Raw genomic sequence first — 14,865 nt, 5'->3', positions numbered from 1 at the left:
AGTGCAGCTGGTGGCGTGGTCACCGAGAAACGCTCACGTCTGTCTCACAAGTCTGTGGACAGACTGACGTTTCTCAAGATGAACCAGGCGTGGGTGGAAGGCGAGTTCCTGGCCCCTGTTGTCGGCGAGAGGGGGACATGAACTGGCTGCCGGAACCATCGTTAATGTGCCTTACCACCCTTTACCACCTCCTGGCTCCTGCTCACTAAGCCAGCCTGGTTCACTTTGACTATTACGTCACCTGCAGCCACACATTTTACACCTACAGTGGGCTGCTGTGTACTGCCCTTCTGCTGTCTGTCTGTGTTTCCCACTGCCAGGGTACACAGATGATTTACCTTCTGCTGCCACTCTGCCACCAGCTATTACGTCAAACAATAGCTATATTGGTTGCAAAACCAAAAACCAAAAAACCATAAAAAAAAAAAAAAAGGTTTAATTTTTCTGAGGTGCCCGGGTTGAAAACTGTGTTGTCCCAGTTGTGTATTGGACACAATGTGGGCTGCACGACCGCTGTCTGGGACCTCCTGTTGTGTTTATTTACAGCCCTGGTATCACCGCTAGGTACCAGGGCTATTATGTCACGCTGCCTACCTGCTGCCACACTCACACTGCTCCTCCATACCTCCTCCTGCTGCTGCTGCTGCTGTCTGTCTGTGTTTCCCACTGCCAGGGTACACAGATGATTTACCTTCTGCTGCCACTCTGCCACCAGCTATTACGTCAAACAATAGCTATATTGGTTGCAAAACCAAAAACCAAAAAACCATAAAAAAAAAAAAAAAGGTTTAATTTTTCTGAGGTGCCCGGGTTGAAAACTGTGTTGTCCCAGTTGTGTATTGGACACAATGTGGGCTGCACGACCGCTGTCTGGGACCTCCTGTTGTGTTTATTTACAGCCCTGGTATCACCGCTAGGTACCAGGGCTATTATGTCACGCTGCCTACCTGCTGCCACACTCACACTGCTCCTCCATACCTCCTCCTGCTGCTGCTGCTGCTGTCTGTCTGTGTTTCCCACTGCCAGGGTACACAGATGATTTACCTTCTGCTGCCACTCTGCCACCAGCTATTACGTCAAACAATAGCTGCTCGCCTACTCCTCCATTCCTCCTCCTGCTGCTGCTGTCTGTCTGTGTTTCCCACTGCCAGGGTACACAGATGATTTACCTTCTGCTGCCACTCTGCCACCAGCTATTACGTCAAACAATAGCTATATTGGTTGCAAAACCAAAACCAAACAAACCATTAAAAAAAAAAAAAAGGTTTAATTTTTCTGAGGTGCCCGGGTTGAAAACTGTGTTGTCCCAGTTGTGTATTGGACACAATGTGGGCTGCACGACCGCTGTCTGGGACCTCCTGTTGTGTTTATTTACAGCCCTGGTATCACCGCTAGGTACCAGGGCTATTATGTCACGGCGAGCTGCCTGCCTCATTGACTGCCTGCTGCCACACACTCATCCTCCTCCTCCTGCTGCTGAATTTACCTCCTGCTGTCTTTGTGTTTCCACTGCCAGGGAGCACATACAATGGCGCTTCCAACATGCGTGCGCCCACCAGCTATTTGTTACGCTCAAAAATAGCTGCATTTCTTTAAAAAAAAATTGAAAAGAGAAATACGTGAAGAAGAAGAAGACGATATTGAAAAGGAAGGAGAAGATGAAGATGAAGATGAAGATGAAGAAGAAGAAGAAGAAGAAGAAGAAGATGAAGAAGAAGAAGAAGAAGAAGAAGAAGAAGAAGAAGAAGAAGAAGATGAAGATGAAGAAGAAGAAGAAGAAGAAGAAGAAGAAGAAGAAGAAGAAGAAGAAGAAGATATAGAAGAAGAAGAAGAAGATATAGAAGAAGATATAGAAGAAGAAGAAGAAGATATAGAAGAAGATATAGAAGAAGAAGAAGAAGATATAGAAGAAGAAGAAGAAGAAGAAGATATAGAAGAAGAAGAAGAAGAAGAAGATATAGAAGAAGAAGAAGAAGAAGAAGAAGAAGAAGAAGAAGAAGAAGATATAGAAGAAGAAGAAGAAGATATAGAAGAAGAAGAAGAAGAAGAAGAAGAAGAAGAAGAAGAAGAAGAAGAAGAAGAAGAAGAAGAAGAAGAAGAAGAAGAAGAAGAAGAAGAAGAAGAAGAAGAAGAAGATATAGAAGAAGAAGATATAGAAGAAGAAGAAGAAGAAGAAGAAGAAGATATAGAAGAAGAAGAAGATATAGAAGAAGAAGAAGAAGAAGATATAGAAGAAGAAGAAGAAGAAGATATAGAAGAAGAAGAAGAAGAAGATATAGAAGAAGAAGAAGAAGAAGAAGAAGAAGAAGAAGAAGAAGAAGAAGAAGAAGAAGAAGAAGAAGATATAGAAGAAGAAGAAGATATAGAAGAAGAAGAAGAAGAAGAAGAAGATATAGAAGAAGAAGATAAGAAGAAGATATAGAAGAAGAAGAAGAAGATATAGAAGAAGAAGAAGAAGATATAGAAGAAGAAGAAGAAGAAGAAGAAGAAGAAGAAGAAGAAGAAGAAGAAGAAGAAGAAGAAGAAGAAGAAGAAGAAGAAGAAGAAGAAGAAGAAGAAGAAGAAGATATAGAAGAAGAAGAAGATATAGAAGAAGAAGAAGAAGAAGAAGAAGAAGAAGAAGAAGAAGAAGAAGAAGAAGAAGAAGAAGATATAGAAGAAGAAGAAGAAGATATAGAAGAAGAAGATATAGAAGAAGAAGAAGAAGATATAGAAGAAGAAGAAGAAGATATAGAAGAAGAAGAAGAAGAAGAAGAAGATATAGAAGAAGAAGAAGAAGAAGAAGATATAGAAGAAGAAGAAGAAGAAGAAGAAGAAGAAGATATAGAAGAAGACAATATAGAAGAAGAAGATATAGAAGAAGACAATATAGAAGAAGAAGATATAGAAGAAGAAGATATAGAAGAAGACAATATAGAAGAAGAAGATATAGAAGAAGACAATATAGAAGAAGAAGATATAGAAGAAGATATAGAAGAAGACAATATAGAAGAAGAAGATATAGAAGAAGAAGATATAGAAGAAGAAGAAGAACAAGTATATACAGTAACACTACTGAACAAAATTAAGGACACAACTTCTCTTTCCACATTTTTTTTTAAAGGAACATCCCCACATAATCACTTGCTGTTGTTACTTGGAAAAAAAGAGGTTTCTTGCATCATTCACCCTCAAAACAAGTGTTGGAAGCTATTTAAGGCCAATTCGAATAGTCAGCTCGAATAGTTAGCTCGAATACCGACTCGAATAGTGAGCTCGAAGTCCGAGGTCGAATCGAATAGTAAAAATTATTCGACTCGAATATTCGAATGACCTCGAATAATTTACTATTCGAATTCGACCAAACTCGAATTTTAAAAAGGGGTATTTGAGCACCACTACTATCGAAGCATCCTGGGCCTCCATAACACCTGAGCAGTGCCACAGGCTGATTGCCTCCATGCTACGCCGCATTGAAGCAGTCATTTCTGCAAAAGGATTCCCAAACCAAGTATTGAGTGCATTACTGAACATAATTATTTGAAGGTTGACTTTTTTTGTTTCAAAAACACTTTTCTTTTATTGGTCGGATGAAATATGCTAATTTTTTGAGATAGGAATTTTGGGTTTTCATGAGCTGTATGCCAAAATCATCAATATTAAAACAATAAAAAGGCTTGAATTACTTCAGTTGTGTGTAATGAATCTAAAATATATGAAAGTCTAATGTTTATCAGTACATTACAGAAAATAATTAACTTTATCACAATATGCTAATTTGTTGAGAAGATCCTTATAGTAAATGAAGAGAATTCTGTTCCTGGTGGGAACCATGTCTTTTGCCCACAGTTTAGGCTAAATCCTGATGACATTTCTGCCCTTTACTTTTTTTCTTTTCTCCTCAAATTGCTTAATCACCTCAGCCTTGCTTGTAAACACAAGTTAGCAGAGGATCGTGTTTCAGATAAGCAGCTAGGCAGGGAAATAAATAGAAGAGGAGGAATATATCTACAGTATAGATATAAAATCGGATGTATGTGTGTGTGTATGTGCGTGCGTGTGTATGTATGTGCCGCGATCACTCGAAAACAGCTTGACAGATTTGAATGAAACTTGGTATACAGATCCATTACTACCTGGGATGATAGGTTCTGGGGGTCTCGCGGCCCCCCTGCACACGTGGGCGGAGCTACAAACAGCAAATCAGATTTCCCCCATTCATGTCAATGGAAAAAATGGAAAAGGCTGCCATTCTCACAGTAATCAAGCCAGAGTCCCCACACTTGGCACAGGTGGTCACTTGGTGACCAAGATTACAAATCCAGGGAAAGTGGGCGGAGCATAAAACAGCCAATCAAATTTCAGCCATTAATTTTAAATGGGAAAATGTAAACTACAGCCCTTCTTAGACTGTTATTTGCAGGGTTTTAAACTTGCCACACTTGATCACCAGGTGAATGAGAGTAAGATACAAGAAAGTGGGTGGAGCCTGCAACAGCCAATCAAAATTCACCTATTGATTTTCAAGGGGAATATTTAAACTGCTGCCATTCTTACACTGTTTATGGCAAAGGCTTCATACTTGCTACAGTCGATCATTGGGTGACTGGGGTCCAAATTCACTAAAGAGGCGGGGCCACAAACAGCCAATCAGATTTCCTTGGTGGATAAACTGCTTCCATTCACACATTTTTGATGCCAGAAACCTGAAAGCTCACAAACCTGGTCATTGAGTGACTGTGTGTCAAGGTTATAAAAAAGTGGGTGGAGCCAAAGACAAATTTCACTGGAAAAATATAAACTGCAGCCATTCTTACACTGTTAATGGCAGGGTTCTCAAACTTTGCACATGTGGTCACTGGGTGACTAGGATTAATATTCAGGAAAATGGGTGGAGCCTACAACAGCCAATCAAAATTCACCTGTTGATTTTCAAGTGGAATATTTAAATTGCTGCCATTCTTATACTGTTATTAGAAGATGCCTCAAACCTGGCACAATTGGTCACTGGGGTTCAAATTCAGAAAGGGGGCAGAGCCACAAACAGTCAATCAGATTTGTTTAATTTCAATGAGAACATACAAATTATTGATACCAAGGACCCCAAAGGTCATAAATAGCAAATAAATAAATAACTATTTTTTTACATGTGAAAATATACACTGCAACCATTCTTAAGCTGTTAATGGCAGGGTTCCCAAACCTGACACAGTTGGCCACTAGGTGACTGGGATTAATATTCACACATGTGGGTGGAGCCTATAACAGCCAATCAATATTCACCTATTAATTTTCAAGGGGAATATTTACATTGCTACCATTCTTACACTGTTTATGGCAGGTACCACAAACCTGATACAGTCAGTCACTGGGTGACTGGGGTCCACATTCACTAAAAGGGGGTGGAGCCACAAACAGCCAATCAGAATTGTTAGATTGATTTCAGCAATTCTGTTTTCGGCAGGGTTCTCAAACTTGACACTATCACCTCGGGTATCCTTTAAATTACACTTGAATTCCCTTGATATATCACATCATTTATGCAACGTTATTTTAGAACCTGCCGACATACCTCCAATGATGATAGCCACTATGTCATCGCGGGACTGCAAGTCATCTGCAGAGATACAAGAAAAAATATTAGCAGAGAAGGATTATAACATAGAACATCAATCACTGTCCCCCCAGCGACACATCATACCGCAGTGCAATATCTGTATATTGGTGCTAATGTATTTCCTGTAAAACAGACTCGTGCACATCATGGAATAGATTCTCCTGAGAAAGACAGCTGCCAGCACATTATGATGTATTTATATGGCACTGACATCTTCTGCAGCACTTTAGTGTCATGTCACTCAGAGGAGCTCACAATCTAATCCATAGCCATAGGCTTCAATTCATAAAGCATTCCCGGATGCGGTAATGCTGAAAACAGCTGATTTTACCGAGCATTTAGGAAAATGTCAATTCATAAAAGCGGTTGCCGCATGAAAAGCTGAAATTACCGAGCAGTGAGGTAAATTACCGACTTGTGCGGTAAATACCTCTCAACAAATGTCAGTAAATGTCAATTCATCAAGGTTACAGCATTCGGTAAAAGACAGGAATGTGTTTGATCAATCCTGAGGTTGCGATAACCAGCTTCAGAAGGCTTCCATGTGGACTGACAGCCGCAGAGAGCCAATAGGGACAGTTCTCTCTCTCCTGCAAGCCCGTCGCCTCCATTATAGGAAGCGCTGGCTCTGCAGGGCGGTCTAGTTTTCCTACCCCCCAGGCAGCGAGCAGAGATGTTTCCCTCCCACCCTTCGGCAGTGTAACCCTTTAAGTGCCTGTTTTAATATGCAGAGATGCTAGTGGGAGCTGGTGGGAAAATGACCTAAGTTCATCTAAGCTGTGGCAAGTAAATAGCATATAACGCCTAATGGGACAGATTTAGAGTAGGCAGAGGCAGTATAACATGCACATCTAAAGGAATGTCGGGATGCCTCTTCTATTGCAATGCCCTCACTGCACGGAGAACAGCTGTAACAACACAGAACTGCTGTTACCGCTGCGGTAAATTACTGAACATCTACCACACATGTGAAAATATTGATAGCAATTCCTGAATGCTGTATTTTAACTTGTTTTTTGTTATCGAACAGCCTTTGATGAATTGTAGCTATAGTCTAATGTCTTACCATATATTATTATTAATATGTATTTATATAGCACTGACCTCTTGCGCTGCACATCTTTGGTGGAGAATATAGTCATGCCACTGACAGTCCTCAGAAGAGCTCAAAATCTAATCCTACCACAGTCATAGTCTAATGTTTTACTATATTATTACGTACAGTATTTATATAGCACCTGACATCTTCTGCAGCACTACAGAGTACATAATCATGTCACTGACTGTCCTCAGAGGAGCTCACAATCTTATCCTACCATAGTTATAGTCTTATGTCCTACCATATTATTATTATGTATTTATATAGCACTGGCATCTTCTGCAGCACATTACAGAGTACATAGTCATGTCACTGACTGTCCTCAGAGGAGCTCACAGTCTAATCCTACCATAGTCCTATTCTAATCTATATATATAATAGGCTAAAGGTGGCCATACACTGGCCCGATTCCCGGCCGTTTCGACAGCAGATTCGATCCTGGGATCGAATCTGCTGCCAATCGTTCGCGGTAAACGCCGCCGACGATCCGATTTCCTCCCGAAATCGGATCGGTCCGTCGATCGCGCCGTGCGGGAAATTACCCTCGATCGCCCGCGGTTAAGTGCGCGTCGCTAGCGGCGGCCGATCCGATGAAAAATACATTACCTGATGCGGGCTCCCGGGCGTCTTCTCTGCATCTTCTCAGCGCTGCACCCGCTCCATCCCGGCGCTTCCTGGGTCACTGCAGTGACCCAGGAAGTTCAAATAGAGGGCGCTCTATTTGAACTTCCTGGTCACGGAGTGACACAGGAAGCGCCGGGATGGAGCGGGTGCAGCGCTGAGAAGATGCAGAGAAGACGCCCGGGAGCCCGCATCAGGTAATGTATACGGGGGGGGGACAGGCGGCAGGAGCAGCTGAACAGATTGTGATCGGTTTCAGGCTGAAATCGATTCACAATCTGTTTGCAGTAAAGGCAGCCATACGATCCCTATCTGATCAGATTCGATCAGATAGGGATCTGTCAGCTGGTCGATCTGATGGCACATCGACCAGTGTATGGCTGCCTTAAGTGCCTCAACCTTCCAGCAAGAAGAAGAAGTATCGCCCTGCCCCCAGGGCCGGTCCAAGCAAGAAGAAGGGGCTGGTCCAAGCAAGAAGAAGAAGTAGTGTCATATCAAACCAAGTGCAAAGAGGGATAATTTGCATATTTAGTAGCAGTGCATTGTGGGTAACCACAAATGTTCACATATAGCTCAATTATTGCAGATTTGCTTCTGATTTAAGAAGGAAAATTTACACCAAGCTTTGCTTTTTTTTTTTTTTTTTAGTAGGAGGGCTTTTTGGTCTCTTTTATCCTCCTATACATTCTTAGTAGTTTGGGTCACCCTGAGCTGCTTGGTTACTCTGTTGTACTGGTCCAAGCCCTTTCTGATACAGCCTTATCAATCCCTGCTATGTACTTATGAGGACCAAATGTCTGAAATTGGCTGTCACATGTGGGTTTAATATGACTGTGTAAAGCTTAAAGCTATAGGCTTGCTTGACTCAGTGCTGATCGTAATGGAAAAATCTACGCTTACGGTACATTACGCATAATTTTTTACGCTGTTATGCATTACGCAATTACGGTTATGGTGTTAGAAATTATCTACGGTTCATCACTGTAATTACGTGTTAACTTACGCAGTTACGCGTAAGGATACCATAATGTAGGTGCTTACGCTATGATGTTACGCATAGTGCCGTAATACCCATTAATGCGTACTTTTTGATGCATACGGACGATGTGTACGCAATAGCCGTCAATGTGACAGCTATTGCGTACACATCATTCGTATGTGTTAAAACGTACGCTTATATACTGAAGGGCGGGAGAAGATACTATTGGTTGCTTAGGATGTTGACTGATTGGCTACTCTTAGAAAAGGGGAGTTTTTACGCGTAAATAATTACGCGTAAGACCGTAAGTTACGCGTATTGCTTACGCGTAAATTTGCATTGAATTACGGTGCGTAATTACGCTCATGCGTAATTTCGGCCCAGCACTGGCTTGACTTACCAAGGGTGAAAAGGAATAATTTGCATATTTAGTAGCGGTGCATTGTGGGTAATCACAAATGCTCACTTATAGCTGAATTATTGCAGATTTTCTTCTGTTTTAAGAAGGCAAATTACACCAAGCTTTGATTTTTTTTAGTACAAGGTCTTTTTGGTCCCTTTTATCCACCCTTTTATCCAATTCGAGTGGTTAGGGTCACCCTGAGCTGCTTGGTTACTCTGTTGTACTGGTCCAAGCCCTATCTCACACAGCTGTATCAATCCTTGCCATGAACAGATGAGGACCAAAAGTCTGAAACAGGCTGTCACATGTGGGTTTGATATGGCTGTTTAAAATTTAAAGCTATAGGCTTGCTATACACCAGTTCTGGATGCTTGCTTGGTTTACTAAGGGTGAAAAGGAATTATTTGCATACTTAGTAGCAGTGCAGTGTGGGTAGCCACAAAAGTTCACTTATAGCTGAATTATTGCATATTTCCTTCCGTTTTAGGAAGGCAAATTACACCAAGCTTTGCTTTTTTTTTAGTAGGAGGTCTTTTTGGTCCCTTTTATCAGTGGTTTGGGTCACCCTGAGCTGCTTGGTTACTCTGTTGTGTTGGTCCAAGCCCTATCTCATACAGCCATATCAATCCCTGCCATGTACTGATGAGGACCAAAAGTCTGAAACAGGCTGTCTACATGCCTGTCCCCGCCGCCGTGCCCAATATCCCATTCCTGCCCTCTATGCTCTTATGCGGCGTATGCTACGCCGCGGGTCGGCTAGTGTCCTATATTATTATTATTATGTATTTATATAGCACTGACATCTTCTGCAGCACATTACAGAGTACATAGTCATGTTACTGACTGTCCTCAGAGGAGCTCACAATCTAATCCTACCATATTCAAAGTCTAATGTCCTACCAAATTATTATTATGTATTTATATAGCGCTAACATCTTCTGCAGTACTTTACAGAGTACATAGTCATGTCACTGACTGTCCTCAGAGCTCACAATCTATTCCTAATATAGTCATAGTCTAATGTCCTATCATATTATTATTATGTATTTATACATCACTGACATCTTCTGCAGCACTTTACAGAGTACATAGTCATGTCACTGACTGTCCTCAGAGGAGCTCACACTCTAATCCTACCATAGTCCTATTCTAACGTCCTATATTATTATTATTATTTATATAGCACCAAATTCCTGAATAACAGTTGTGGACAAAATTTGCGGTTTTGGCGAATATCAACATTGCGAAAATACATTTTTAAAATCGAAAATGGAATTTTTAATGTGAAAATGACTTTGGCAAAAATGTGCGACCAACACTGCCCATATTTTCCTTCCCTCCTTCCTCAAGAATTATCAGGCTCATCACTCTGAAAGTTCCCAGGTATTTGTGTGATTTTTTTGCTCAGTGACAAAAAACGGAAAATTGTATACTCACCTAACGGTAATTTTCCTTTCCTTTCAAGGTCCATGTCAGCATACTACGGGGGTTAATCCCGCCCCTTAACCCCACCAGGACTTGTTAGTATAAATTCTAGACCCTCCCCAGTCAATGTGCTTTTTTAACTAGTCCCGATAATAGACTGTACTACCGGGTGGGTGCTCCGTATGCTGACATGGACCTTGAAAGGAAAGGAAAATTACCGTTAGGTGAGTATACAATTTTCCGTTTTCCTTCCATGTCCATGTCAGCATACTACGGGGATTTAACTATATACTGCACAAAGGGAGGGACAATTTTTGCTTTTACCAATGTACATTTATTGGCGATACACACCATAACAAAAACAAGTTATAACTGTAAATACGATTAGAGAGTGTTTATCTTTACGGCAGATAACACCTCCTTTCCAAAGTTCACTGTGGACAGTGCTCCTGGATCCACCTTATAATGATTGACAAAAGTATTGAGTGAGGACCAGTTCGCGGCCCGACATATAACTTCTGGTGACACTTTGACTAAAGCTGCCCATGAGGATGAGACTGATCTTGTAGAATGCGCTGTTATCTCTTCTGGTGGAGTACTGCCCATCACTCTGTACGCCATCTTAATAGCCTTTACCAACCAAGTAGCCAGTGTTTTAGATGTGGCTGCTTCTCCCCTCCTGTAACCTTCAGGAATGACGAACAACCTCCTTGTTTTACGAAAATCCTTTGTTAGTTCAATATACGTTTTCAATATCTCTGGTACACTTAAGGAATTGGCAACTTCCAGTGAGGAATCATGGAACGTTGGTAAACTCCACTCCTGATTGAAATGATATGTCTTTGCAACTTTTGGCACAAACTGGTCTATAGGCCTTAAAGCTACTCTGTCCGGAAAGAACTGTGTGTGCGGAGGGTCACAACTAAGCGCCTGTAGCTCTGAGATTCTCCTTGCTGACGTAATTGCTGTCAGAAAGACGGCCTTTAAAGTGAGGTTAGTCATGGTGCATGTTTCGACTGGCAGGAATGGTTGTTTAGATATACCCTTGAGAACCAGAGGTAAGTCCCACTGGGGGTACCAACTCTTCCTTGGAGGTTTAATTTTAGCGACTGCCTGGACAAACTGGATTACTAGTGGTTCTATTGCCCACCTCCTGTGGGTAAGTGCCGATAATGCTGATATTTGTGTCTTGATTGTACTGAGGCTCAAACCAAGTTTAACACCTCTCTGCAGAAAGTCCAAGATTGTCGTTACTTGCACTGCCTCTAATTGTATCTTTTCTTCGCTCAGAAAATCAATGAACCTTTTCCATGTTCGGTTGTACGACATATTTGTTGTATTCTTCCTTGCCTTGAGTAAAGTGTCAATGACATCCTTGGAACATCCTAAACTTTGCAGCCTGTCCCTCTCAGCTTCCATGCCGTTAGGTTTAGAAGTTCCGGGTGCGGGTGTATCACCCCATTCTGTGAGAGCAAATCCGGCGGACAAGGTAGAGTCATGGGAGCTTCCATGGCTAGCTTCTGTAAAAGCGGAAACCATGGTCTGCGCGGCCAGTATGGTAGGATTATCACAACCGTTGTTCTCTCCTGTTGTATCTTTTTCAGCACTCTGTAAATCATTGGAGTCGGTGGATAAATATATGCTAGGCTGAAATTCCAGTGGATCGATAGGGCATCCCAGCCCTCCGCTTGCTGGTACTTGTATCTCGAAAAAAATCGATGGCACTTCGTATTGACAGGTGATGCCATGAGGTCTATCCGCGGCTCTCCCCATCTCTCGCAAACCATCCTGTATATCTCCAAGCTGAGACTCCACTCGCTGTGGTCTAGCCATTGTCTGCTGAGAGAGTCTGCTATACAATTCCTCACTCCCGGAATGTGAGTTGCGTGAAGGTTGAGAAGGTTGTGTTGTGCCCATGACATGATTGGTTCCACCTCCATCAACAAAGCTCGGCTCCGAGTACCCCCCTGATTTCTTAAGTAAGCTACTGCTGTAGTATTGTCTATCTTTAGTAACACTTCTTTGTTCCTGATTAGGGGGGCAAAGTGCAGTAGTGCTCTTAACACAGCTCTTACTTCTAATATATTCGCTGGAGTGTCCACTGGGTTTGCATCCCACCTGCCTTGAGCATAATTGTGGTCTAGGTGAGCACCCCAACCCCAATGACTCGCGTCTGTCGTTATTACGATGGGCTCTGGTGATATCAGCCTGTGATGATTTAGAAGATTCACGTCTTCTTCCCACCATGCCAGCTCTCTCTTCATCTTTGGAAGGATTACTATCTGTTGGTTGTAATCCTGATTCCTCCATTGATCCAGAAACCACTTCTGGAAACTGCGGAAGTTCCATCTTGCCCATCTTACCATTGGTATGGCGGCTGCAAGGGTTCCTAGTATGCTTAGGCATTGTCTTGCCGTCAAAGTTGTGTTTTCCTGAACCACTGAGATTCTTTCCTTTATCGTTTCCATCTTGTCTGCTGGTAGCTTGACTGCGTTTTTGACTGTGTCCACCTCTGCTCCGAGAAATACTATCCTTTGCGTCGGCTCCAGTTTGCTCTTTTCCCAATTTATGAGCCACCCAAACCTTTGAAGTGTCTGTACAAGTTTCACCTTGTGTTCTATCAAGAGAGGTCTGGATGGTGCTACCAACAGGATGTCGTCCAGATAATGATGAACGTGCAGGCCCTGTTTCCTTAATAAGGCAATAACTGTGATCAGTATCTTCGTAAAAACTCTTGGGGCAGTGCATATGCCAAAGGGCAATACCCGAAACTGGTAGTGCGCATCTCCCACAGAGAATCTGAGGTATTTCTGGAATGTATCCTTTATCGGAACATGGAGGTAGGCATCTGCCAAATCGATCGAGAGCATCCACTCGTTCAGTTGGATTGTTGGGATAATGGTCTGTAACGATTCCATTTTGAATCTCTCCTGTTGTATATGTTGATTCAGGAAGCGTAGATCCAAGACTGGTCTGAGTTGGCCTGACTTCTTTACTACAAAGAATAGGGGAGAATACAGGCCTGTAAACTTTTCTGCTGGATCCACCGCTACTATTGCCTTTTTCTGTAGTAATTCCTGAACATACAGGTTTAAACTTTCCTTCTTTTGTGTAGACTTTGGTATCGCTGTGGCCTTGAAGTGTGGTAATAAAGGTTCCCTTTTGAACTTCCAAGAGTGACCCCCGGTTAGAGTACTTGTGACCCAATTGTCCTTTATTTCCATCGCCCACTGATGTGCAAAGTTCTGAAGCCGTCCTCCTACCGGCTCCAGGTGGGCGAGCGCACCCTCAGAATGACTTGGTGGGCTGTGTGTTGGTGTTAGAGCTCTTCTGCTTACTGAATCTTGATAAGCTAGCCTGGCTGCTTTGCCAGTTCTTCCGAAAGGGCTGACCTCCTCTGGTCTGCCTGTAATCTCTACCTCTGCTCTGAAATGATCTCCTGTCATTAGTAGCTGTTGTTTTCCGCTTTCTGTCCTGGGGTATCAAACCGGACCTTCCTCCTGTGACACGAGAAATTGCCGAATCCATCTTTTGGCCAAATAGGTTCTTGCCATCATATGGGATCCTGCACCACGCGGTTTTTGAATTCGTATCCGCTGCCCACGGTCTGAGCCACATAGCCCGCTTTGCTGTCACTGTGTGAATGATCGCTCGTGTAGCACATCTAATTATATCTATTGCTGCTTCACTAATATAATCTGATGCCAGCTTAAAGTCTTCCAGAGCTTTGATAAGAGTCTTTCTGTCCACATTCTCCTGAATGGCACCCTCCAAGTTGTCTGTCCAAGCTTTCAAGGCGCGAGAGATAGATGTCAGCGCAATAGCCGGCTTACAGACCGCTCCTATAGAACTGTATGCTCTTTTCAGATCAGTGTCCACTTTTCTCTCTAAAGGCTCCCGGAATGATACTACATCTTCCAATGGTAACGTGACGTGTTTAGCCAGACGCATAACAGATGCGTCAACTACAGGGGGATTCTCCAATTGCTTAATAATGTCACCTTCTAAAGGATACAACTTTGAGAAGCGGTTATTCATGGAGACCTTTCTCTCGGGCTTGGACCATTCATCCTGAATAAGTTCAGTGATTTCTTCCATAAGAGGGAAAGTCAGGGGTCTTTTCTTTAAATGAGGGAAAAATCTCTTCTTTTTCTCCGGCGGTTCCTCCTCCAATTCCCATTCCAAAGCCTGCCTCACTGCCTTGACAAATGGGGTTACCAAAGCGAAGTCAAATCCTACAGCCAAGTTATCCTCCTCTTCTGGCTGATCAAGGTTATCTGTGACAGCCTCGCCAGAGCGTGATGGTGCTGTGTGAGATGACGAGTGTTCTGCTAGTGATTGCTGAACCATCTCCTTGATCATTGACTTAAAGTCTTCTCCTGGTTCATCCTCTGTGGGGATGGAATAAAAACAGTCAGAGCAAACAAGCTTCCCTGGCATACAGCCCAGACCACAAGCCCAACATTTCTTCCTCTCTCTCTGTGATTTATCCTGCTGTCTTGTTTTGCTAGAGCGGGATCTATTTGATTCTGAAGATGACTTTCTTCTAGGAGTAGAAGGATTATCTTCAGGTTGGGATAGGCTGCAAGGGGAACAGAGAAAACAGAAATATTTATTTCTGTTAAGATCTTCACCTCAAGTAGAAAAAAAAAAGCGAAAAACCCTAAAAAACCGTGCCCTACCTATCATTATCTGGCTGGTCTGTTTCGTGGGCAGTAAGGGCCACCTCCATACTCAGAACC

At 42.6% G+C, this 14,865-nt stretch overlaps 1 protein-coding gene across 1 annotated transcript in view; it reads right to left on the bottom strand.

The window, feature by feature from the left end:
- Positions 1 to 14,865, bottom strand: part of LOC137525902 (glycophorin-C-like) — a 60,947-nt gene that overhangs the window by 12,708 nt on the left and 33,374 nt on the right. The window contains exon 2 of the mRNA XM_068247121.1: positions 5,552 to 5,596. Within this exon, the coding sequence (XP_068103222.1) occupies positions 5,552 to 5,596 (45 nt within the window). The remainder of the gene's footprint in view (positions 1 to 5,551; positions 5,597 to 14,865) is intronic.

This window comes from Hyperolius riggenbachi, chromosome 7 (genome assembly GCF_040937935.1).
Source record: "Hyperolius riggenbachi isolate aHypRig1 chromosome 7, aHypRig1.pri, whole genome shotgun sequence".
In the NCBI taxonomy this organism is placed as follows: domain Eukaryota; kingdom Metazoa; phylum Chordata; class Amphibia; order Anura; family Hyperoliidae; genus Hyperolius; species Hyperolius riggenbachi.
This window is presented reverse-complemented; position numbering and strand designations above follow the sequence as displayed.